Here is a 23,449-nt window from a genome sequence, read left to right as displayed (position 1 = left end):
AACTCATAGATGTGCAAATCCCTTTGGCTTTTGTGAGAAGACAAAATATTTTAATTTGAAGAAAGAGAATGAATGTCAATGACTTGCCATTTGATAGTGATCTATATCTACTGATACAGATTTATTACCAAATTTGAAAAAAAAAAGATCAATTTGTAGCATTTTTCTGATAATTGTATTTTTTGGATATGCGTATTCATCAACATCTCATTTTTTATTACTGTTTGCTGTCAAACTGTTTAAAAATGCCATCTGAAGAAAGTAGAATAGTCTGAGTGTTTATTCAATAATACTTTCTTTGTGTATTGTATTATCCATGCTGGACAATGGAAAGCATCTAAAAAATGCTGGGTTTGTAAGTCTGGGATGTGAGGAATTATAGGCAATATAAACAAATGCGAATCTCTGACGCATATTAAAATTGTTATAATTACACAGCGTGTAAGACGTGGATAAAACATTTATGACAGGAAATCATTATTATCACAGGATAATAATAATAACTATTATTATTACAGGAATGTCATATCACTGAAAGGTGATACAGCAAATTTAAAATACACACTAGACAATAAACACGAACAGTAAAAAAAATTAATCGCCTTTATTTTGTGTTGTTAAATACTGTGCTGTCATCAGCACCTACAGTTGACTGTCACTACTTTCAGGACATTATCATAGGTCTTTATAACGCAACACCAGCAATGCTTCCCACAGAAATGTAAACACCACAGCCTATCGTGTGGCATGTGGCAAATGTGTATCTATCTGTGGCAAATGGCATAAAACAAGACTGAACTTTTGCTCCACTTATGAGGGAGCTTGATCAGGGCATTTTTAGCTACTACATCACCATGGCAAGTGAACCGCTTAGGTAATGTCTACAGTGAGAAGTCTACACACCTCAGTGCTTTCCTTTAGCTAACGAAGCATAGGCTTTCAAAGGCAAATACAAAACTTGAGCCAAAGAGAGCGCAACTCGGACGGTTTCCCCATGATGTTCAACTGTTCAAATGTGACCCTAGTTCAGCAACAGTATTATTAGTTTTACGTAGGATTAAAAATTAATAAAGAAATCTGTGCTTAAGCTATACTAGCAGGTGAGCCTGCTAGAAATATCAAAAAGAAGACTGGATTGTCATCCATTTGTACGGTGAGGTCACCATCTGGTAAAACCAGCATTATTTATTTCTTCAGTGATCCTTTGCATGCAGAAGACAAAACCTTTGGTTTTGATAACAAAAATGAAGCACAGAAAAAAATTTAAATAAAAACCTAAACTCTCTGCAGTACATATTTCTTACTGCCAAATACATATGCAACCATTTGGTGTTTTCTTATTGCTATAAAAAAAAGCAATTTAAGAAAAGTGACTGCTGATGCAAAAAAATAGCCAAACAAAAAAACCCAACCCACCACTGAATAACAAGAACCAAACTAAAAAATGTCCAGAAGTCCCCCATGGAATCACAAGCTCACCGTAAGAGATATCATTCTCAGTTTATTTACATTCCTAAGCATGAACATCTATTTTTCCTCATTTCATTCAGAACTCTTTCACAACTAAGGCCCCAAACCTACAATCAATAGAGTATAGGCACAGAAATTCCCCTCCATGCTGCCGTTAGCAAGACTAGAAAGACCTACGACTTGATCCAAAGTCCAATAATGTCAGCAGGGAGTCTTTCTACTTCCTTCATGGGGTTTAGAAAGGGCATCTGAGGTCAGCAAGCTGCACTCTTTATTCTGTCAGAAATTCCACTGAGGCAGTGCAGTATCAGTCTCCACATAATTACATACATCTTCTTCCTGAAACTGAGGTCAGTCACATTAATCGTACTTCATGAGAAAATGACTTTTGGAATCAAACTAGCTTTGTAAAACAGAAATAAAAAACATACTATACATCAGTTATGGCAATGTTTTGCGCTACTCTAAAAAGATTCACTGTTTAGTTGTTAAACTTTTCTCTTACTAGAGATGGAGTTGTTTATCAATGACTAAAGAAACGCCTGTCAACACTCTTGCATTTCAGTACTGATTACTCTGTTATACATCAAAAATAGTGAGAAATAAAAAGGTCCTCAGGCTCACCCGAGGCAATGCACTTGGGCATATACTTTGGAAATAGAGATGGATTTGTACCTATGTTCAATTAAGTGTTTTTCTCCATTTTTAAAAAAATCAAAAATATTGATAAATTACATCAACACATGATGCCAAATTTAAAGCAGACATGACAGGGCAATGTTTTCATCACTGCTGCAGTTATCTAGAACTTCAATCATGGCTACCACAAAATATAATGAAAAAAATCATAAATAAAACCACTTTTTTCCCGCTACCTGATCTGCAATCTGGTAATAACAGTAAAACAAATAAATAAATAAATGAACATCAGCCACAAATACTTCTATCAAGCATGGTTTCAGATTAATCTTGAATCAATGATACAATCCCAAATTAGTAGAATATATTTGTCATTTGCTGGATTGAGATTTGCAGCTTCACAAATCACACTGTATCAGCAGTACTGAGAATGTCAGTCTCTCTGTTTTCCTCTGCAGTGGTTGGCTCTTCCTTTAATAAAACGCTTAACTGTTTCTGTGCACATGAGAGGAAAAGTTCCAAACTATACAGGTTTCTCTGACGAACAACTTGATCAAGCTGTTGAAATAAAAAAATAAATAGATGAACTTTAAGAAAACCTGGAAATAAATGCCAGGGTTTGTCAGCAAAAATCCAACCACATTCACCAACAAAAAACTCAACAACCAAATGCAACAACAACAAAAGAAGCTAAGTAACTTCTACGCATACAATTTAGTAACAATTTTTTCATGAAGTATTTGAGTTTCTTCAAAATAAAGTGTACATAAGGCTAAAAGTAACCTTCCAACAGCTGTCAAATTCTACACAAAAAATCTGAAAAAGCTAAACAGCCTAGCTGCCACACTAGCTAAATACCCACAGCATCTTTTAAAACTGCAGCTGTTGCTTTTATAAAAGATACTGCTTCTGCTTTAAAATGAACACTACATATAACTGCATATTCAAAAATTCAAAGTCTAGTGTTAATTTAAGTGGCAGCACGTTTAAACAGTTCCCAGTGGAAAAGAGGCAATATTTTCTGCCTTATTCCAACATTTTATTGGAGTCCCCTACTGTCAAACACTGTGAATAATATACTCACCTGCAGTAAAGACAACAGCCCTTTCTTGCCCATAAAAAAAGATAAGAACACTATAAGAAGACTTGGTAGGTTATGCCGTATAAATGACATAAAAATACGGTTTAACGAATGTGGCTGTATTTTTTTTTTAAAATATATCATCCCTCATGTATCTAGCACTCACAGCTTTAATTATAGCTTTCAACAAAAAGTCTGATTCTGTGGTATCTCCCTGCACATATACGCTCATCATTCAGCAGTCCAGTTAGTTGCTCTAGCAATCACGTGAATAGACGTTTTGACTTGTAACAGACACACTTAAAAAAAGAATTGATACAGAATGCAAGGCAAAGTTAGTGACACCTTCCCACTTCATTCTGAAAATGCACTCAGGGTATAGGTGCAGCGCTGTGACTGAATACATAAAGGGAAACGTTTTTATGACCCTGTGTTTTGCTGCTCTTTAAATTCCTCTAATGTGCAAAACCAGGCTCTGGTAGTCTGAATATTTTGACATTTTGTTTCAACAGAGATGAATGTGTCAAATCTAGTCACAGGAAGAATACACACACATTTTCTAGAAGCCACACAATCATAAAACTCTCTTTTAGTAATACGACTGCTTGTACTCCTACTCCTGCAAATTTCCAGCTGTTGTGCAAATTTTTGCATCTCTTAGCAAAAGCAGACATTAGTGCTCCATACATAGCCTGATGTGAACCTACGGCTGATTTACAACAGATTTTAAAGCAGATCTAGTTCAGATAAATTTCAGAAAAGTCTGGTCTTGATATATTTAAGTAACAGCTGCTACTGACAAGAAAAGGAAAGACTTTGAAACAGCAAACTCAGCTCTAAAGAAGCTGTATCTAGAAAAGACAGTCTGAAACAAATGAAGAACATAAACACACTGATGTGATAGTGCATTTCTTCTGATTTGAAAGGCATCTTGCCTCATTCCTCTTCTGTGATTCAAAACATAAAGAACATTTTGCATGGGGAAGCTTGCAGATGTTTTTGTGCTTGTGACCCATATTTCTCTGGGGAATGGGCAGATATAGTGCAATTCACATAAAATCATCTGTTATGTCTTAAGAAAGAACATGAGAAACCTCTTTCTCTAAACATATTATGTCATCAAATTCTGTTGCTTCTGGTAGATACATCAGTTGGAGGAGCTTAGCATGAAACCGATTTTCAATGGTTTCCTTTTATTGCATATTATATAATCCATACTTGTAGATAGTTCTTTATTGAGCTTTGACCAAGAGCTTTGGCTAAACTCTCCATTTTCTTTTCTTGCAGCCTTTCCTTGCAGATTCTCCTTTAAAGAGATCAAAGTAGCTCGCCAGATGTGTGTTCCGATATGCTGCTGTTAACTTTCTTTACCAAGGTAGCAATCAAATTGTATACGGTTAAATTTATTTCACAAAGTAAATGTTTAATGTGTGTAGTGACTGGTTGCAATATGAGCAAAACGGAATTTTTTCATGCTTCAGAAAGATTTTAAAAGTCTCAAATGAATTAGGTACACATTTGAGGAGTCTCTGTTGAACTCAAGTGGTTAGTTGGTAGTCCCCCTTTGTGAGTAAGAAAAGTTGATTGCTTGTTAAAAGTTTATTTGATAACATAAAAGTTCAGAATTCAGTTGACCCTTGTCTGCTCAGTATGTGTAAGTTTTGCCTTGAACAGTACATTTTAAAATTCTTCCATGCTACAGTAAATGACAAAACACTCTGAAAAGACTTGGGATGTCCACATAATATGAAATGAGAAGCAGCAGAATGATGCTGGCTTTGAAAACAGTACATTTGGATGTGTTCAGAAGGAGAACATTCCCATTAATGGAGAAATTGACTGCAAAACAGAAACAAATCCAATGCAGCTTTGTTACATAATATATTATTTAATGAAGTGATAGCAACACTTTTTATTGAACAGTGCCTCAACATTGCTGTGCTTCTGCTTGCATAGCATACCATGAGATGTGAAAATACGTAAGTAAGGCATTTTAAGTAATATGTAAGTAAGTAGGGCATTCTTGTTTTTCTAAACAGTCTTCCCTCTATATTTTTAGGCCCTGTTCACTTCATGGAATGATCTCATTATTTAAACAAACATAAATGGACATCTGGCAAATTCAAACTGAATATGACTCATATGCAAATGTAATCAGTGTGAATAACGTATTAGGAATGGAGCATTCGCACAACCAAACCAATCCAACTGTTCTAATTCTATAGATACCGCAAAAATGCACCGTGTTGGTCCAGATCTACCACATGAGAAGGCAATTTTCTACATCACACCATCATTGTTGTTACTACTAATCAATGTTTCTCTTCCCCCATGTGAAATCTATCCAATTCAAAGTTCCCAATTCTGTACATTGTGTCCTACTGTCACAGCTTTAATTAGCTCAAAGTTTTAATGTTCCTGAACTTCATTATTTTAAATTACTCAACAGTACCTTTTTAACTCTGTACAGAATTTTATTTTTTTTTTAAGAACCAGCAATTAAGTACATTGCTACTCTATGTACTCATGGAACCTACTGAGGAACTAGCTATGTAAGATTTGGAAAAGCAGTTTTCCAAAAAGAACTCCATAGTGTCTATATCACTCCTGAAAGTCCCACAATCATTGAGATATTCATTTTCCAATGGATCCAAGCTGATTCTTGCAGGACATTCTAACACATTCACTGCTGTTTTTTCCCTTCTGTTTAAACCTTCAGTCCACTTTTGAGGTTTAAGTGTGATTCCGCCACCCTTCTGGTCAAAGATGACTGGAGGAGCCTCCCATTGGGGTCCTGCCTCAGCCATATCCCTAGAGCACCTAGAATGATGCGCCTTTGAGCCACGCAAGGCATGCCCTGACGGGAGGCATAGGCCTCAGCAGAACTCCTATCACTGGTTGCAAGAATTTGACTTGGGAAATAAAAGGAAAGGCTCACACTAACTGTACAGAATACTGCCACCAGGTGGCTGCTTTCCTCCCAGGCTGCTCTATTTTACTTTAAGTCAATCCACCTTTTCTTGTATCACTTCATAAACCCGCAGGTCAAGCCAAATAATTATTCTTAGCTCTACATTTTCTTAGCTTTTATTATACAGCTCAGATTTTCTGTAAAATGGAGTGAAAGTCTACATGACTAATGCCTAAAGTAGAAAATAGTTTTTTACACAAATAACTGACCATGCACAACCTCCATATTTTCCCCTTGCAATATCTACCTGCAAGCAGATACATTTTCATGGCATATGTGCGCTTAGCTTCCTCTGTTGAATATTCTCCAACCTGTTAAACATTACAAATTGCGAGAAGAGAAACCCAGTCTCTATGCACTCTATAAATAACTACTATCTGTCAGAATTTTATTATCCATTACTAGTAACTAATAAAATATAGTATGGAAAATATAATTTTAGGTTTAACACTGAAGATTTAAGGATGAAATTCTGATCTCACCCTAGTAAAAATATTTTTTGCTATTAACCTCACTGTGGCCTGAAGTTCACAGAGAAAAGTGAAGAAAGCAAAAATTAATGTTACATATGGCTCTTCAATTTTCCCTTTTGTATAAACATTAAGATCTTTAAAAGTGTGTTTTTCAAAACTATTTCTCAGACAATACTGTTTTCCAATACCAAATATATTTTTGGCTGTAGAAAATAGTGGCTACATTTATACAAATATGTATTGAAGAATTTACATGTAGTTTAAATGGTAATCTGATGATTAATGTATTCAAATGCAGTTCAGCTCACTATTCTGGCTCTGTAATACTAACAGGAGTATAAAGTTGCAATTTTCTCTTTATCACGAGATTCAACAAATAGAATGACCAGAAATTTAAAAAGAGCAAAAATGTTTAGTAAAAAAATTTAAATTTTACTTTTGCTACTGGTATTTTTCATAGTTGATCACACAGATGTACACTGTAAAATAAATAAAAAAAATCATGCCGTAATAATTTAATGAAACAGAGCAGTTTCCCTTAAAGATCGTAAAATCAGAAATCAACTTTTGAGTCCTGCTGATTTCTTATGAAACTCCTGCAAAGTAGTACATCAAGAAAACATCCTAGAACAGTGATGTGTGTGTATATATATATGTTTATATTCATACATAAAGGGGGAGGGTTGGTGGGGAAAGACTTCAAATCCTGAAAAGTATCCTTGTCACTCAAAGAAAATCATGTTCATGCAAAGACAAGAAATTTCAAATGCAAAATGAATGTTTTGGGGAATTGAAAACACAGAGACTGATGTGTAAGAGAAAGTCTTCTGAAGACTGAGTTTGGCAGGTCTAGATTAGTAAGGCTGATATAAAGGCTTTCCATTTATTTAGTGTTTACAAGTAGCTGCTTGTTAGCTGTTGAACAGGATTCATTGTCAAGGTAATTCTTTGAAGTTGAATACTGATTAGCCACAAGTAATTATTTATAGACATCATCATGGCATCATTACATTTTTTTCGATGCACTAGTAGTAGGAGCAACCCTACAAATTTCCTGTCCCCTTTCTAAGTAACGTTCAGTAGAAATGGGACATTTAAAAATTTTAGGTAAAAGCAATCGAGATTTTGTTGTAGTATATGTCAAAGTTTATCTTCTTTTATTTAGTCTTCATTTCTCTATGTATTTTCATTATTGAGAAATACACCAAAGCTTTGTCTATTTGCTGTTTGTAAACAAACTATAAATAATTTCTATTTGTTATTTTCCTATATGGTTTTGTATTATATGAATTTAGTAACTAAAAACTTATTTTTAAAAAAACAGTAAATATAAATTTAAGAATTATGATAAACATACTTCAGATTATGATTTCTTGATAATTTCATGAAATGTCCTCATTTTTGCAGATAACTAATATAAGCCAAAAGTAACAATAAAGTGAACTTACATTCTTCCATGAAGAGACTCTGGAATAATTTTTCATTTTATTCTATTGTTCTAACTTAGCATTGTTTGATCAACACTTAGATGGATGTGTCCATGGAGAACAGAATATTAGTCAAAAGCATTGATGATGAAAGAGTGTTTTTCCAAATATTTATGTAATGAATAATTAACGACACTGGAGGAAAAAATTCAAGTCCCTTTGAAATCAGTGGAATCAGGCATACACTTCAGTTAAGTGTAAGGAAGAACTTATTAGGACTCTTGATTTGTTCATGCACATAAACAAATTTACTAAAAAATTCTGTCAGTGGCACTCATTGCACATCGCCAATATTATGTTAAAAATACACTGGGTTGCTCATGGAGCAGTTAATCCAGATGTAATGCAACTGCTTGATTAGAGTCAACTGTTGATGTTACAATTGAATTCACATTTATGTATTTTTGTTTGGCCTAATTATATGTACATCTGTAATAATATGTAATATTTTCTTTGAATTATTTTAGCATTAGTATGCATTATAAAATACAGCTATGGTCTTCCCGAACAATGGCCTGAACTTCAGTGCTAAGTGGATAAATGACTGCATTTTAAATCTGTTAACTTTCCAAACATTTTTAGAGAAAAAATATTTCCGAAAAATTATGGGTTTTCCTGTATGATTAAAACCTTAGCTTTTTCAGACTCCTCCTGCCCCCATTTATGGTGCGCAATAATGCATCAAAATGGACTATTGCAACTTAGTGTTAGGATTCTTTGCATATACTGTACTGGATATTGGCTAACAAACCCAGTGTTCAGCAGAACATTACGATGTAATTACAGACTCATAAATGTCTTCTCATATTTTGATCGGTAGATGTTCCTCTTTGGGGAAAAGTCAAAGATGAGGGCTTCGCTTGGTACAATTTTTATGGTGTACAGTTTTGTTGTTTTTTTTTTCCCCACAACACCCACACTAGTGAATGAGCCTGATATGATTCTGAAAAATTCCATAGTTGCAGAATTTCAGCTATGTGATTATAATTTCTAGTAAAGATATGGGCTCAGAAATCATTCCCAGTGCACTAACATGAACTTCTCCCCACAGATTCAACAGAAGGCTTTAAAAAATTCCGTAGCACATTAAATAGACCATATAAAAAAATTATTACCTTGAGGAACCTGCAAATCTGAGAGTTGGATGAACTACTTCCTCTCATTTCTATAATGGACGAGAAGGAAAACAGATCCATATGGTACATATGCATAGCAGAGCTTATTTTAGAGTTAATCCCAGAACAGGACATTTTTGTCTGTCCACCTGTGAATTTCTACCATTGATAACACTTACTAAGTATATAAAACCAAGGTTCTTCATGGCTGTAATTTATACAGTATCTGCTACACGTTAGAAAGCCATCAGTGTTCAAGACTGAATCTCTAGGAAAGAGTGATGTTTAATAAATTATATTGCCATGTGAAAATGTTTCTTTCTCCTTAAATAAATAATGCTGCAACTTCTAAACCTTAAGGATTTTATGCTCTGAACTTGATCAGTGAAACCATTAAAATAATACCATATGTTGGACACATCTTTAAAACAGATTTGCCTAGTCTGCAGAAGGTGGTGGGAAAACACCCTGTCAACGCTCTCAGACTTTCCACTGTCTCCCAGCTGGACACAGGAATGTAAGAAAATGCTAACTTTCCTTCATATAAATAAGAGAAGAATATTTGCTTTCAATCAAGAAAACTAGATTGAGTGCGTAAAGAAACTAAAAATGGTTGCTGCACCTGCTCAGACTACTGTAGAAGGTGAAAAATGGGCATTATCTAAACTCACAAAAATAATAATGGAACTACTTATGTGTAGAAACACCTGAGCAACCTCTGCAGTGACCTACCTACTTAACAGATTAGGAACATAGGATTCCTCGACCAAGTTATCTATAGACTATTGCCATATACTAAATATATAGAGCTACCATAATTACTACTATAATTGATGAATGGTCTAGCAACCAGATTCAACATACTTAAGAAAAACATACAGAAATATATGCAAACAGCACTTAAGCATCTCAATATCTTATACAGTGAAATGCACTTGCATAATCTTACAAATTGATGCCCTGAATTTCCAAACTTTTGGATGCAGGCAAAACTTTGACCACAGCAGGGCCTCTCCCACTATTAAAGTCACCCATGTATATTATGTGGACAGAAATCTCATTGATTTTTAAAGGTTTCCAAAAAAAAAAAAAAAAAGCTTTTGAAGAAACTTGTGTAAAAAAGTGTCTTCCTTATGGCTTAATATCTGATGCATGGAAAATGCCAATTTAATATTAAGAAAGAAGTCCTATTTTTTAAATATTGATCTTTCCCTTCCTCCTCCCTGTTGAGGCGTGACATCCCACTGTGCATCTATCGATATGCACAGCCTTTGACTGTTCTTTCTAAGAACATGGGATGTTATAATGCTGCCATGAAAGCTATAGGGAATTGTGAAGTTGTTAAAATTCAGTTCTATTTACAGGCATTGAAACAAAGTGCACTCTGCTGTTTCTGGTTCTCATAAGGAGGAAACCTCTACTAAAACACACACTATCTTCAGTGTTAATATGTCATGCTTCTTCTTCTAAAAAACCAAACAAAAAATTCCTATATCACCATCTTGTGTCCTTCTCTTGTTTAATGATTGAGGAGTATTAAATAGACTACTTAAAAATTAGGAAAGCAAAGATCAGTTCCACTACTGAAATAAACAACAAAACAATTAAATTTGGTACCTATACATGAAATGAAAAATGTATATGTCTGAATTAATAAAAGAGTAGAACAGGGAATTATTTTGCAGACTGCTTCTAATGTTTTATAGACTACAGGTTGAGTGACACTGGCTTACACTGGGCTGGTTTCAAAACTCCCACTTGTTATGCCACACAGAACCAATTCAGTATGACTGAACATGAGCCGGCAGTGTGCCCAGGTGGCCAAGAAGGCCAACAGCGTCCTGGCCTGTGTCAGAAATAGTGTGGCCAGCAGGAGTAGGGAAGTGATCGTGCCCCTGTACTCGGCACTGGTGAGGCTGCACCTCAAATCCTGTGTTCAGTTTTGGGTCCCTCACTACAAGAAGGACATTGAGGTGCTCGAGCATGTCCAGAGAAGGGCAACAAAGCTGGTGAGGGGGCTGGAGCACAAGACTTCTGAGGAGCGGCTGAGGGAACTGGGGTTGTTCAGTCTGGAGAAGAGGAGGCTGAGGGGAGACCTTATCGCTCTCTACAACTACCTGAAAGGGGGTTGTAGTGAGGTGGGTGTTGGCCTCTTTTCCCAAGTAACTAGTGATAGGACGAGAGGAAATGGCCTCAAGTTGCGCCAGGGGAGGTTTAGACTAGATATTAGGAAAAATGTCTTCACAGAGAGAGTGGTCAAGCATTGGCACAGGCTGCCCAGGGAGCTGGTGCAGTCACCATCACTGGAAGTGTTCAAAAAACATGTGGACGTGGTGCTTTGGGACATGGTTTAGGGGGCATGGTGGTGTTGGGTTAACGGTTGGACTTGGTGATCTTGAATGTTCTTTCCAACCTTAATAATTCTGTGATTCTGTGAGTATTTTCCTCTGGGCATGATATTTTCTACTGGTTGTAAGAACAAAAAAAAAAACAAACAAGAAATTATTTGAGATGGATGCAAATCACAGAGATTCTGATCATCCCCTATTTATTAAAAATATTTTTATGTTTTCCCTGTTGATACTCAGCATCTTAACTCCTATTATACTTCTGTGAATGCTATTATGATTGTTTTACAAACAGAGCCATGTGAACGAATCTATGCTGTATGTCGTTCTGAGCAAGATCTGATTCTACCCAGCATGGAACTCAGCAGTGTCTGCAAAATCTCTGAATGATAAATGGTTAACATTTGTTCTGGCAAGTGTCTGTATTGCATCTGATATACACTAGATTACAGTCCCCACAAGGTAGGCACAAAGCAGAAGACTAATCACAATGTAACTAAAGGCCAAATTCATCAGATCACCTCCTCTGATATGGAAGAAGGAACTCGACATATATAATGGCACCTAAATAAAGAATTTGTAAGAGACTCAGACTGCTTTCTACCCAGGCCTCTCAGATCCTGAATCCTCATACAGGGTAGAAGTCCTTAATAGTTTTTTAATCTTGAACCATTTTAAGTACCCAAGTCAGTTTTAGGCATCATCACATGCTGTTTTAATATGGCTACAAATGACTTGGCAGAGATTACACAGGGCTTCTGTGGAGCTTCATAACCGCAAATTACCATTGCTCCAGGAAAGTGCCTAAAGACTATCAGACTATGCTTCCTGAAAAGCCCTGGGTGCAGGGTTGGGTGCTAGATCTGGTACCAAAGATCTGCTTAATTTGTCAGTAATGCATACATGTTCCAAATTAATTCAGGGTAAGCATGTTTGGTTAAAAGCAACCGCAATTTTCCTACATATATAAACTGCTATTGTTATCAAATCAAATTAAAAAATGTTATCTGATGGGCTCATGGTGAGTCATGCTCCCAGAATTGCCTTGCAGTATTAAGATGCTATCTACAGAACTGGATTAATTAACCCTAACTGAAAAGCAAACAGCAAATAAAGGCATTAATAAGAACATATTTTTTATTACTCTGAGAATGTATGTTACACTACCAGGGAATAAGTATGTAAAATAGAAATAATCATTATGTCATAAGCATTTGCAGTGGATACAATCTGAAAAAACTACCCTAATAATGTGCACGACTGGGCAACCATAGGATAAATCTTTCCACAGTTGTATAACTGCTATTCCATTGCCATGAGTGCTTTTTATCTAATGTGATTCTTCATTAATAGGAGATTCATCAGGAGCACAATTTCCTTGCTTCTAAGAAGAAATCTAACAGGTAGTTAATAATATACATCATGGAGAATCACTGTTTTAGACTGGGAGGTGAAAAACAATGTTATATACAAAGCTGAAACTACAGATAACGTAAGGAGTCAGACTGTAGTTATTCTACTTAGATATCAAGGAGACATGTTATATCATGATTATTTGAAGGTTCCTATGAAATTGCGATCCTATATGCCCCTGGCTTTCTCTTAAGCAGCATCCCCTAACAACACACTGGAGTTTGGTACATACTGAGGTAGCATGAGAAAAATCCTACCTTTTCGTTTTGAGGAACACTTGATTTAACAGGTTTTCAGTTTTCATTTTAATGAAACTTTAATTATGATACGTGACAGGATGAAACAGTATATACTTGAAAGCATAGGTAAGGATGATATCACATGAAATACAGACATCTTTCTAAAATTACCATTGCAGATTAAAGGTGATGGATTCACATGAAGAAATTCAACAAGGAAAATCAGCCTGTAGTGAATCTGTGATAAATTTAGTGTTAAGTCAGTAGGAAGCATAAATATGCATTAAAATAAGTAATTAAGCATTAAGGTTCAGGAAAGAGCAAATTAATTTCTTACTATTCAGATAGGCATTTTTGAGACCACACGTACTACTGGACTTCTTCAGTACTGAGAGGATTGCAGCTTTTGGTAATGTTTTTTACTGACAGATTTTACTGGAAACCTCAGTTTGGAATTTGAAGCCAAACTACTGCAGCAAAATTCAGGACAGCTGCTGAAAAAGCTGCAGCTGCGACAGTGTCATCAAAGAAAAGACCTCCTTGTTTCAAAACATACACAGATTGAATACCCATGGCTCTCAGCAGGTCATCACTTATAACACCACAAACAGAAGATTCTAAAGGAGGAGGAAAAACTTGCCAGCAAAACATAATAATCTGCATGCTTTATGCTCTACACAACTCCAGATTACTTCTGCAACTGCCAGCCAGCGGAGACTTCTCAACAACACGAGTACAGTGTACTCCCCAAAGCAACTTGCTTTGGTTACTAGACTGGCTATTCTGCTTCTTTCCCAGATGCAGATTTGTATTAAGGCTTTGGAGTGAAATAACAACATCAAGGACATACAACTGCAAATACAATGGTAGTTTTTTACATTGTCAATACATTATTTTACATTATTTAAAAACAGACAAGAATCCGTTACTAAGCAGGGAAGGAGGGAGTTGGGCAAGGGAGGGAAAAATACCCGTGGCCAAATAATATGAGTCTGTAGCCAAAGCAGAAAAATAACATAAATAAATACATAGTTAGTATGTATGTAAGTCACTGAAGCACCTTGCTACATTTCTAACACATAGGTAAAGACTTCTTAGTCTTTTTATTATTCATGCTGACTTGAATACAAAAAGGAAACAGGAAACCTCATCATGTTGCTTCATCTATCTAATCTTACTATTGCTGTAGGTAAGAAAATTTAGTTCTTTACATGTTTCTCTATCTTCACAAACAACTTGATTAAGTCTCAAATTTTGATCGCACTGGCTTTGCTGCAGGAATGCAATTGCAGGAAATAATCATAGGAAAGATTCATCAAAACACATATGGTATAGCCAACCCTCCTATTTACTTTTTTAAATCAAAGTTCAGCAGAAGGGTAAAAACAGTGAAAGAAAAAGACATACCTGAAAAATAGAGCAAAGAAGCTGCAACATTTGGGATAAAAATAGATTGAAAGATTGAAAATTTCTGCATATAATTCCCCAACTAAAAACCCAATAAAAAAAGTAAGCAGATAAAACTACCGAGGTTGAAGTATCTCCACATAAAAGGACTTGCATGTAAATGAGAAGCAGTACAAAAATCCCAAACAAACACTGAACTCTGAATATTCCTTGACTGTAGCAAAACACAGTTAGGAACAGAATAAACTGTCCTTATGCACAAAGTTATCTACTCATTTTATTTATGCAGTGAACAAAAGAAAAAAATAATTCCCTCTCAAAACTGTAGAGCCAAGAGAATCTGTTATGTAATGGGACTTTGTGGTGTCTCTGAAATTACTCTAGGCTTATCCTATCCTGGTACATGGACAGAGAAATTCTACAGACTGCAACTTTTTTTTTTTTTTTTTTAATTAAGATGTATGTGAGTTCTGGATCTTCACAACACAAATCCGGAGACCACAAGAGTGTCCATGCATGTCACGGAAATACAATGGAAAGAAGGAACTTCTGTATTCTGTCCTTGTCCCTTTGCAGCTCAATTCTAATATAATTAAAATGGTACCACAGAAATCTAGGGATGGAAGACCCAATCGCATCTTTGCACTGAGAACTCACAATAATGTTGATCAGAGTGGAACAATTGCCTCTTCTCTCTTACAATTTGACAGCCTTGCAGGTGAATGCCAAAATGCTGTTGCTGAGCACATCCATCATTAACTTTAAGACTCTTTAGGATCCCCTTGGTGCCAAGAGAATGGTACAACAGGGACTTACAAAGGGCCAAGAATTTGGCCTATGACTAAGAAAATAAAATTACAGATTATTTGCCTGGCTTTAACTAATCCAAGTTGATCATATTGAACTGATTAAATTTTGCATCTAGTACAAAGTAATGTGGATTACGCTAACTTGAAAAGGAAAATTTATAGCTGCTGCTGTGTTACCAAAATACCTAATTATACATACTCAAAACTTGTGAATTAAGAAATGTCAGTGAAATACAAATCATTGGAATACAAATTTAGTTACAAGCATATAGATGAATTTGAAAGAAAAAGACAGCAAATGAATAAAAGTTTTACTTTAATGACAAAATCTTCACCAAGTCCTCCTCTTCAAAGCATTCACTTATTCAGTCTAAGAGAATATTAAATTTCTAACCTCCAAAATTCAGCTGACCTGTCTACTTTCTCACTAGGATGGTAAAATAAGGGTATTCATGTTCACTCATACACAAGGATCCATAGGGTTTTTTTTTTAATTACTTCTCTTTGTCAATCTAAAGCTCTAATGAAAATGCTTATGGACAAGAGTCACAAGTTGCATTAAAAATAAGTAATTCCACACATCTAATTAAGAACTTTGAATTTTTTTTCCAGTCTCAAAACAGATTTTGAGAAAGTTGTACAGAATGCAAAATAACCGGTTATAATTCTCAGATTTCCAGAAGCACAGTATAAAATACTCTTCACTTATAACACTGAAGGATGAATCAGGAATAATGGAGGAGAGCCTCACTTACAGGGAACAGGAGGTGTGTACGGGTGCATCACTTGCTCCTGTCACACACAGCCTTCCTAATGCACATCAGAAAGATATATGGAAATCTCTTCTGTTTCCTTATCAAATACTTGCAGAATAGAGGGACCCTGGGTGACAGATTCTGCATGTCCCTGGACCTCAGGTGTTGCTTAATCACCTAATGATGTGAAAAACAACACTGCTATCCACTGATGGATACATCTGGGTGACATTAGTACAGTGTACACTGCAAATCGTTACTAATGTGAACAGTTTATATCCACAGAGCAAGTTGAACGACTATGTGATTGCAGACCAAATCCAAATTTGGTATACCTCTTACACTAATTATAATGATGCACACTGAATTAAAAACAAAATACTTCTAGATCACAAAAAGTAGTTTTGAAATAGTGTAGTAACCAGTCATCTCACTGCTGAACATTATAATTCATCCTGTTATTTTTTCCCCTTCTGGCTTTGATAGCACAATATTTTCTCAGCAATAACACCACTTGATTTCAGTTTCAACTGGAATCTCGCCTGACTAAAGAGTACAGGCATAATCTTGGTCTTTGTAGGTTTATACACTGAGGCACAAAAGGATATATGAAACAGTTTTAAATTAAGTAAAGAATTTCAAGCTCTGGCAATTTTACTCTAAAGTAATTGCAGAAAACATACGATACAATAGGTTATGTATGTAGTTTCAACTAAATTGCTTTCATCAGCATAGATGATTATTCAAGGAGGTTGAAAATTATAATTTTGGTTATTTAACAACTTCCTTTGGATTTTAATGAACATAAGTAAGTGGCAGAGAATCATATTTTTTCCCTTTCCATTTTTAAAGACAGAGTACTATAATTTCCAGGAAATTAAAAATTCTCTTAAATGCATGAAGTTTCAGTATTGAAGAGTGGCAGAAAAATGCTATAGGACCCTCTGAAGAAAAATGCCAAATAGGATCTATAGATTGAAATACTATATTCCTCCATCAGAAACTACCATTTCATTATAACATTTAGAAAGAATAATTTCAAATTTATAGAGTGTTGAAAGTTCACAAAAAAATGGCAAGCTCACTTCTGTATCACACTGCTTCAGTATTCACAGAGGAGAAAAAGGAGAGCCAGGTGCACCAACTCATCTTACACTACAACTTTACATAAATCCCTTACACAAATCCTTTGGATTTACACTGCTCTTTGAGTTGGGTAAAGGAGTAGTGTGAAAATGCTCCTAAAGCCTCAATGTAAATGTTTCTTTAATCCTATTAAAGCCACAAAACAGGCCCAGATGAAGGAGGAGGAAACTGAGCTAAGGAACTCTCAGTGACCCCATCACTACTGTCTCTCTTGGCACTGACCTGTTGGTCACAAGTTCATCCTAGGCATAGCACAGATGTTCTGACATCACGCTGACTCAGGACATCAATATATGGACCCCTGCAATACATATGCACATACCATATGGTGTGTTTTGCAGTAATGTGAATTTTTGCATTGGTAACTTAAAGCTGAAGTATTAAAATAGTTGATACAGAAATAGAAGATAGGATTAAATGTTAAACGTGACTTTGTTGCATTACACAGAACTTTGTGTTCCCCAAACATTACATTGAATTCAGACAAAAATGATACAGCTTTATTGCTCTTCTTCTAAAGCTAGAAGAAGGGGAAAAAGTTAAAAGAAAAATACTTCAGGTGACACCACACTTTAAAAACTGGGAAACTGGTCTATTAAAATGTGTTGGTGGTAACATTTAGGGTTTGGACTCTCATTAATCTGGCCCCAGGGAAAATATAAACACTCTTTCTGAAATTAAATCTTGAGTTTGCCCACCGCAGTCTTGTTTTCAGCTTTGGCTGCTGGCACTTGAACCTGCAATTGAGGCCTTGCATCAAATGCCAAGCCAAACATTCAGGAACAAGAATGGTAATGACACCCTATTTTGTTCTAAGTCATATTAAAATATAGCAAGTATTAAAAAAAAAAAAATCACTCATTTGAGATTCATAACTTAAAAGAAACCGATTTTCATGACCTCTCCCACGTGCACTTGTCTTCAAATAATAAACCTTCAGAAGAAAGCTGTGCTTGATGCTTAAAATCAAGTACGCTTGCAAAACAGTAACACATCAAAATTCTGATAATATCTGGCTAACACTGAAGGGTGTAAATTTTACCCAGAGGAGTTAAAAAATAAATTCGCTGGTTCTGATTGCAAGTGGCAATAAAAATGGATCAAAAAATGAAAGTCACCAATCTGTAACACAAGTTTTTCAAGAAGGGTCCTTCCTGTTCACAGTGATAGGATATATCAATATTATAACTCTGCTACTGAAACATTTCATACCAGCATTTGTTTAAGTTCTCTCTCTTATTCCCACCTTCTTTTCCTAAATACACTCTATTCAAGGTCAGAGTATGCTGCTCCAGGTGTTAGTTTTTCCCTCTCTCTCTTCTGAGACTCTAGCAGTGGCCTCCTGTAATGTCACGATATAAATGGATCGACAGTACCAGATAAAATGTAAGATATATCCTCTGTCCCAGGTAAGGAATTGGGATCTCTTGCCAAGAACTGAATCGTCAGCCCTACCTATCCTACCCCCAGCTTCTGTAATGTCACATGATGCATAGATACTATCCTTTACATGGGAAAAAATTCAGTCTGGATCCACAGATATATGGAGCTTCTTATATAACCACTGCTCTAATACACTTCTCCCAGATGGGAATCTGGGTTGCAAATTAATCTGACGCAAAGAGTAGACTGTGACTGTGACTCAAAGCAGTGATTAAAGATAGCTTACCTGCCACTGGAGAAATGGAAAAATTAAAAGAATGTGAAGTTACCAATTTACCAAGGAGTCAGAGGAAAGGGGGTGCCCTTCTAACAAGACTCATTAGGAAATATTCCACTGCTAACACACAGTGGTCACTTGAAGAATATGAGATTATGATATACTCTAGACTTCTACCCAATATACCAAGTCTTTATCTTGAAAAGTAATCATTAAAATCAGCTCCACATTATGAATGACAAAACGATGGCCTAGCCTACACCACTGTGTACAAACCCCCCACTTTTATTTGCAGACTTCCTGGATTTTGATCTGAAAGCACTGGATGAGCAGATGCTGTGTGCTCGTCATGACTTGCCTGAAGTAAATAATTGGAAAGAAGATAGAGTGCTGGATCCTTGATACTGTTCTAAGCTATGGCTGAAAAGGGTTGGCAGCAAACACACTTTAATCATGCAAGCACATCAGTACTCAACATGAACCATATCAGCACTGGTCTTGGAACCATAAAGTAAACCATACATTTTAAAAACCTGCAGATTATATGTGTACAGTCTAGTTACTGAAGTTACCATAGGAGTTCATGGTAACAGTTATTTTCTGTTCAATCCAAGACATTAGTAGGTATTTTAGAAGCCTTTCAAAGCATTTCATTTCACATTCCTATGTAGTACATTTCTGAAATGCAGGTAAAGGGTTTCTTCTTTTACTTCCACTCACCATAATGCCAGTCAGTTGTACAAATATACGCTTTATTAGAAATAGTGAATAATTTTACAAGTTTACTTAAGAGCAAAAAAAAAACCCCTGGGTGGGCATAGTTGAGGCATTTAGGCATTATAAAGTAAAGTCACATCTATAATCTAAATGTGATTACCACCCCAAGAATCTGAGCTCTTATAGTGTAATTATCACAGATTTAAAGCTACATTAGGATTCAGGTTTCAAGAGCAGGTTTTGTTGAGTTGCAATGGTTACTGCCAATAGATGTATCACAAAAGTAGATATCATCATGCATGTATAGAAGCACAGAGAGGAAAGTAAAGGTGCAGTCAATGAGAGAAGGTCAAGGAACTCTCAGCTAAATAAAGCTGAGAGATGCTACCTATATAATAAATGTCTAGAAAGCAACCAATTTAGTAACTTCAGGAAAGACAAAATATAGATAAGCAATAGCTGAACTCTATGTCAACTCTTAGTTGGATAGAGAGCCAAAATGCTATAAAAGTTGCTTTAATTGCAATGTGCCACGATTATGGTAATAAGTATGGGTAAGATGAAAATGGTTCCAGCCTTGTGACATTTCTTCAGTGGCAGAAACACCAATTACATATATACATATTTCTACAGACATAATGTCACCTTTGAAAGTTGAAAATTAAAAATCATTAACAGAAATAGCGAGAAAAAAACATAGACTTTTGTCTGTCTGATAACAGGGGCCAATAAGCCACCGTTATTTTCTATTAAAGTGATGTTTGGAAGTGGTTTCTGATAATAATATTGTTTTCAACTAACTTTTTACAATCACAGGTAGTTTCAGCTACCAGACAGACGTCTTATTTCTTGTCTACTGTGCTGATCTTCCCCATTACTTTGATCTAATTCTTAATATAAAAAGGGTTATGAACTACAAGGTCCTTATGAAAACTATAGGACCTATATGCTAACTAAGGCATTTTTGCCAATATTGTAAAGAACCAAAATATTTCAACTGCAGCACTAAAATATGTAAAGGGAGAACTTTTAGTTTGATTTGTTTAAGGAAAACTTCATTGACCAGCTTCTGTGATAATTTTGATGGATGAATAACAGAGCAACTATGTAGAGGTACACATACCTTCTCATATGGCAAGCCTTTAGCAGTGAATTACAGACAGTTCCTCAGACAATTTGAACAACCCAAAGGAATTTGCTGCCCCTTCTCAACAGGGTGGATAAATCTAATTAAAGTGAATATTCACCCTGAACTTGAAGCATTCTTTTGCAGTATTTACCTTGAATAACTGAATACAAGATATTAGTTTTCATCACAAAATCTTAGCTTAAAATATTAAAGAATGATGAACCTTGTAGACAGAGGCTTCTTTCTTCATATCTTCCCAAAACTATCTCTTTCTGAAAAAGTTTGATATTTCCTGTCAAAAAATGTTGCCATCATCACTATATCAGAGTAATTTTTTTTTTTAACTAACTGATGAATGTTATTTCAAAAAGCAGCTTAGCTCTTAGAAGATTCCTTAACAAACTCTGGCCTGCACCAGTATTAGTAAAATGTCATAAGGAAGACCCACTCTTCCCCAGGGAATATGAACTGAGATAGGTGGTAAGCAAATCTGAAAATCTAATTTACAAAGGAAGAATGAGTGGGTATTTATGCTTAATGCCTCTAAAGATTATTTTGAGAGTGATTTTTATGTAAGGTATCATTTGGTTAGTATCAGGAGAAATACTAGCAATTCTTCTCAGTTTTAAGTCTTTTCATTACCTTTTTCCATTTCTATTATTTTACTTTACGAATAAAAGTGAATTAATGTTGCTTAATTCTTTGGTCCTGAACCTAAACTAGAGGTATCATTTGGTTAGTATCAGGAGAAATACTAGCAATTCTTTTCAGCTTTAAGTCTTTTCATTACCTTTTTCCATTTCTATTATTTTACTTTACGAATAAAAGTGAATTAATGTTGCTTAATTCTTTGGTCCTGAACCTAAACAAAGCTAAAAATGCAAAATCAGAATTGAAAATACTTGTAATAACTTGTTTCACAGTAAAAAGGAACTCCAAAGATATGCAAATTTTACATAATGAAGGCACAAAAATATTCACTGCCCTGCTTTGTTGGACAAGCTCACAACAATTAAAAGCCAGATACAGTAACCCCAACCCACAGAGTAAATTTTTTGCAACAAAAGTCAAAGGCATAAAGCTTAAACAAGATTATGTTTAACATAACCATAATGATAACCAACCATTCATATTTGACTTTAGAGATTTTGCATGTTCTTTAGCATACCACTACCCTTAATAGACCACGCTTTTCTGAACTGACTGATGATTCAGGATACCAACAAACACCACCTTTAAAAAAAGGTCTGATATTGTTTTGTCAACTGAACATTTAACATAGTTAAATATTTCAGTTTCTGAAGTCAGAAACTGAAATATCAACTGGAAAACTTGGTCAGAACACTAAATACGTGACAACTTTTCTACATGGAATATTTGTCCTTGCCCATTTCTATGATTTTTATTGCTCTTAGTGAGCGTGTTTCCTTTATTGCTTTTGTACAGAAATCCTCCTCGTTCTTGTTCACTCTCCTTTCTCCATTGTTAAGGCAATTTTTTTTATTGGGGAAATTCTGTGTCAGGCATTAAAAATAAGACTTGTAGTGCCAGACACATTATTAGTAGAATCACCTGCCTATAACAACCTCATTCAGATTTTAGAACAGTTACATGATGTTGACAGTACACATGGAGAATCATAAAAAAACCCATGTAATTGATCCTTGGGTTTAGGGTTTTGTTTTTTTTAATGGAACACTTCAGTTTTGTTTTGAAAATATTAGATACTTCTCAATACTAGACTCCTCTAGAACTCCAGGTCTTTTAAATTTTCTCTGAACTACAAGCAATGAAAAAAAAAAATCTGTGGTGCCAGCAAACAAAAAGTGTTGAACATAAACTACTATTACTCTCTCTTTTATAAGCATATGACTCAAATAATAGTCAGGTGATGGGAGTTGATACGGCAGATAGCTTTGAAGAATATCCAGCCACCCATGTATTTCTGTTTGGAAAGAATACAATAACGATATTCTCTGTGAACACTGCAAAGAAAATACTTCACATATTAGGAAAAAATCTACGCAGACAACAAGGCTTATAGCAACGGTAACATATATCATCTTCCACAATCTATATTAGTAAAGATGCTTTCAAGATAGATTTTATAGGCTTTGTAGCTGATCTACAAAATCAAAGGTAAAAAAAAAAATCAGTTCTAGAAGTGCATTCATGATAAATCAAATCTGTATGACTCTATTTAATTATGAAATATAACACATGGAACTTCAAAAAAACTGAAACGGGATTTCATACCATAACCAAACCCAAAAAGCAGTGTACCTGAGAGAATACTACTCAAAAGGCCAAAAGAAAGGTCTAGTTGTTTTCTTCAGACAAAATAAACATACAAAATACACTCCAGAAATCTAGCACATTCTTAAAAATAACCCTGACACACATGAATGGCCAGAGGAAATTAGGGGCATTAATGTCATTTACTCACAAATATTTCCTGCTGCCTTGAGCATAACTTGATCACTATTTTTCTTCCCTTAACAAGCATTGTGACTACAATTCAACTGTGCACAGAAGGAAATGCACAATCCCCTCTCCAAATGTTAAATACTTGTTTCTTTCCAGAATAATC

At 35.3% G+C, this 23,449-nt stretch overlaps 1 protein-coding gene across 1 annotated transcript in view; it reads right to left on the bottom strand.

The window, feature by feature from the left end:
• Window positions 1-2,056: 2,056 nt before the first annotated feature.
• The window catches only part of CCDC91 (coiled-coil domain containing 91), a gene marked incomplete at its 5' end in the record, with an annotated part of 133,582 nt that continues 112,189 nt past the window's right edge, over window positions 2,057-23,449 (bottom strand). The window contains one exon of the mRNA XM_082011971.1: window positions 2,057-2,667. Within this exon, the coding sequence (XP_081868097.1) occupies window positions 2,515-2,667 (153 nt within the window). The 3' untranslated portion in view covers window positions 2,057-2,514. The remainder of the gene's footprint in view (window positions 2,668-23,449) is intronic.

Source organism: Phaethon aethereus (genome assembly GCF_964289735.1).
Source record: "Phaethon aethereus genome assembly, chromosome: 1".
Taxonomy (NCBI): domain Eukaryota; kingdom Metazoa; phylum Chordata; class Aves; order Phaethontiformes; family Phaethontidae; genus Phaethon; species Phaethon aethereus.
Note: the sequence above shows the minus strand (reverse complement) of the source record. Positions and strands in the feature narration are given on the sequence as shown.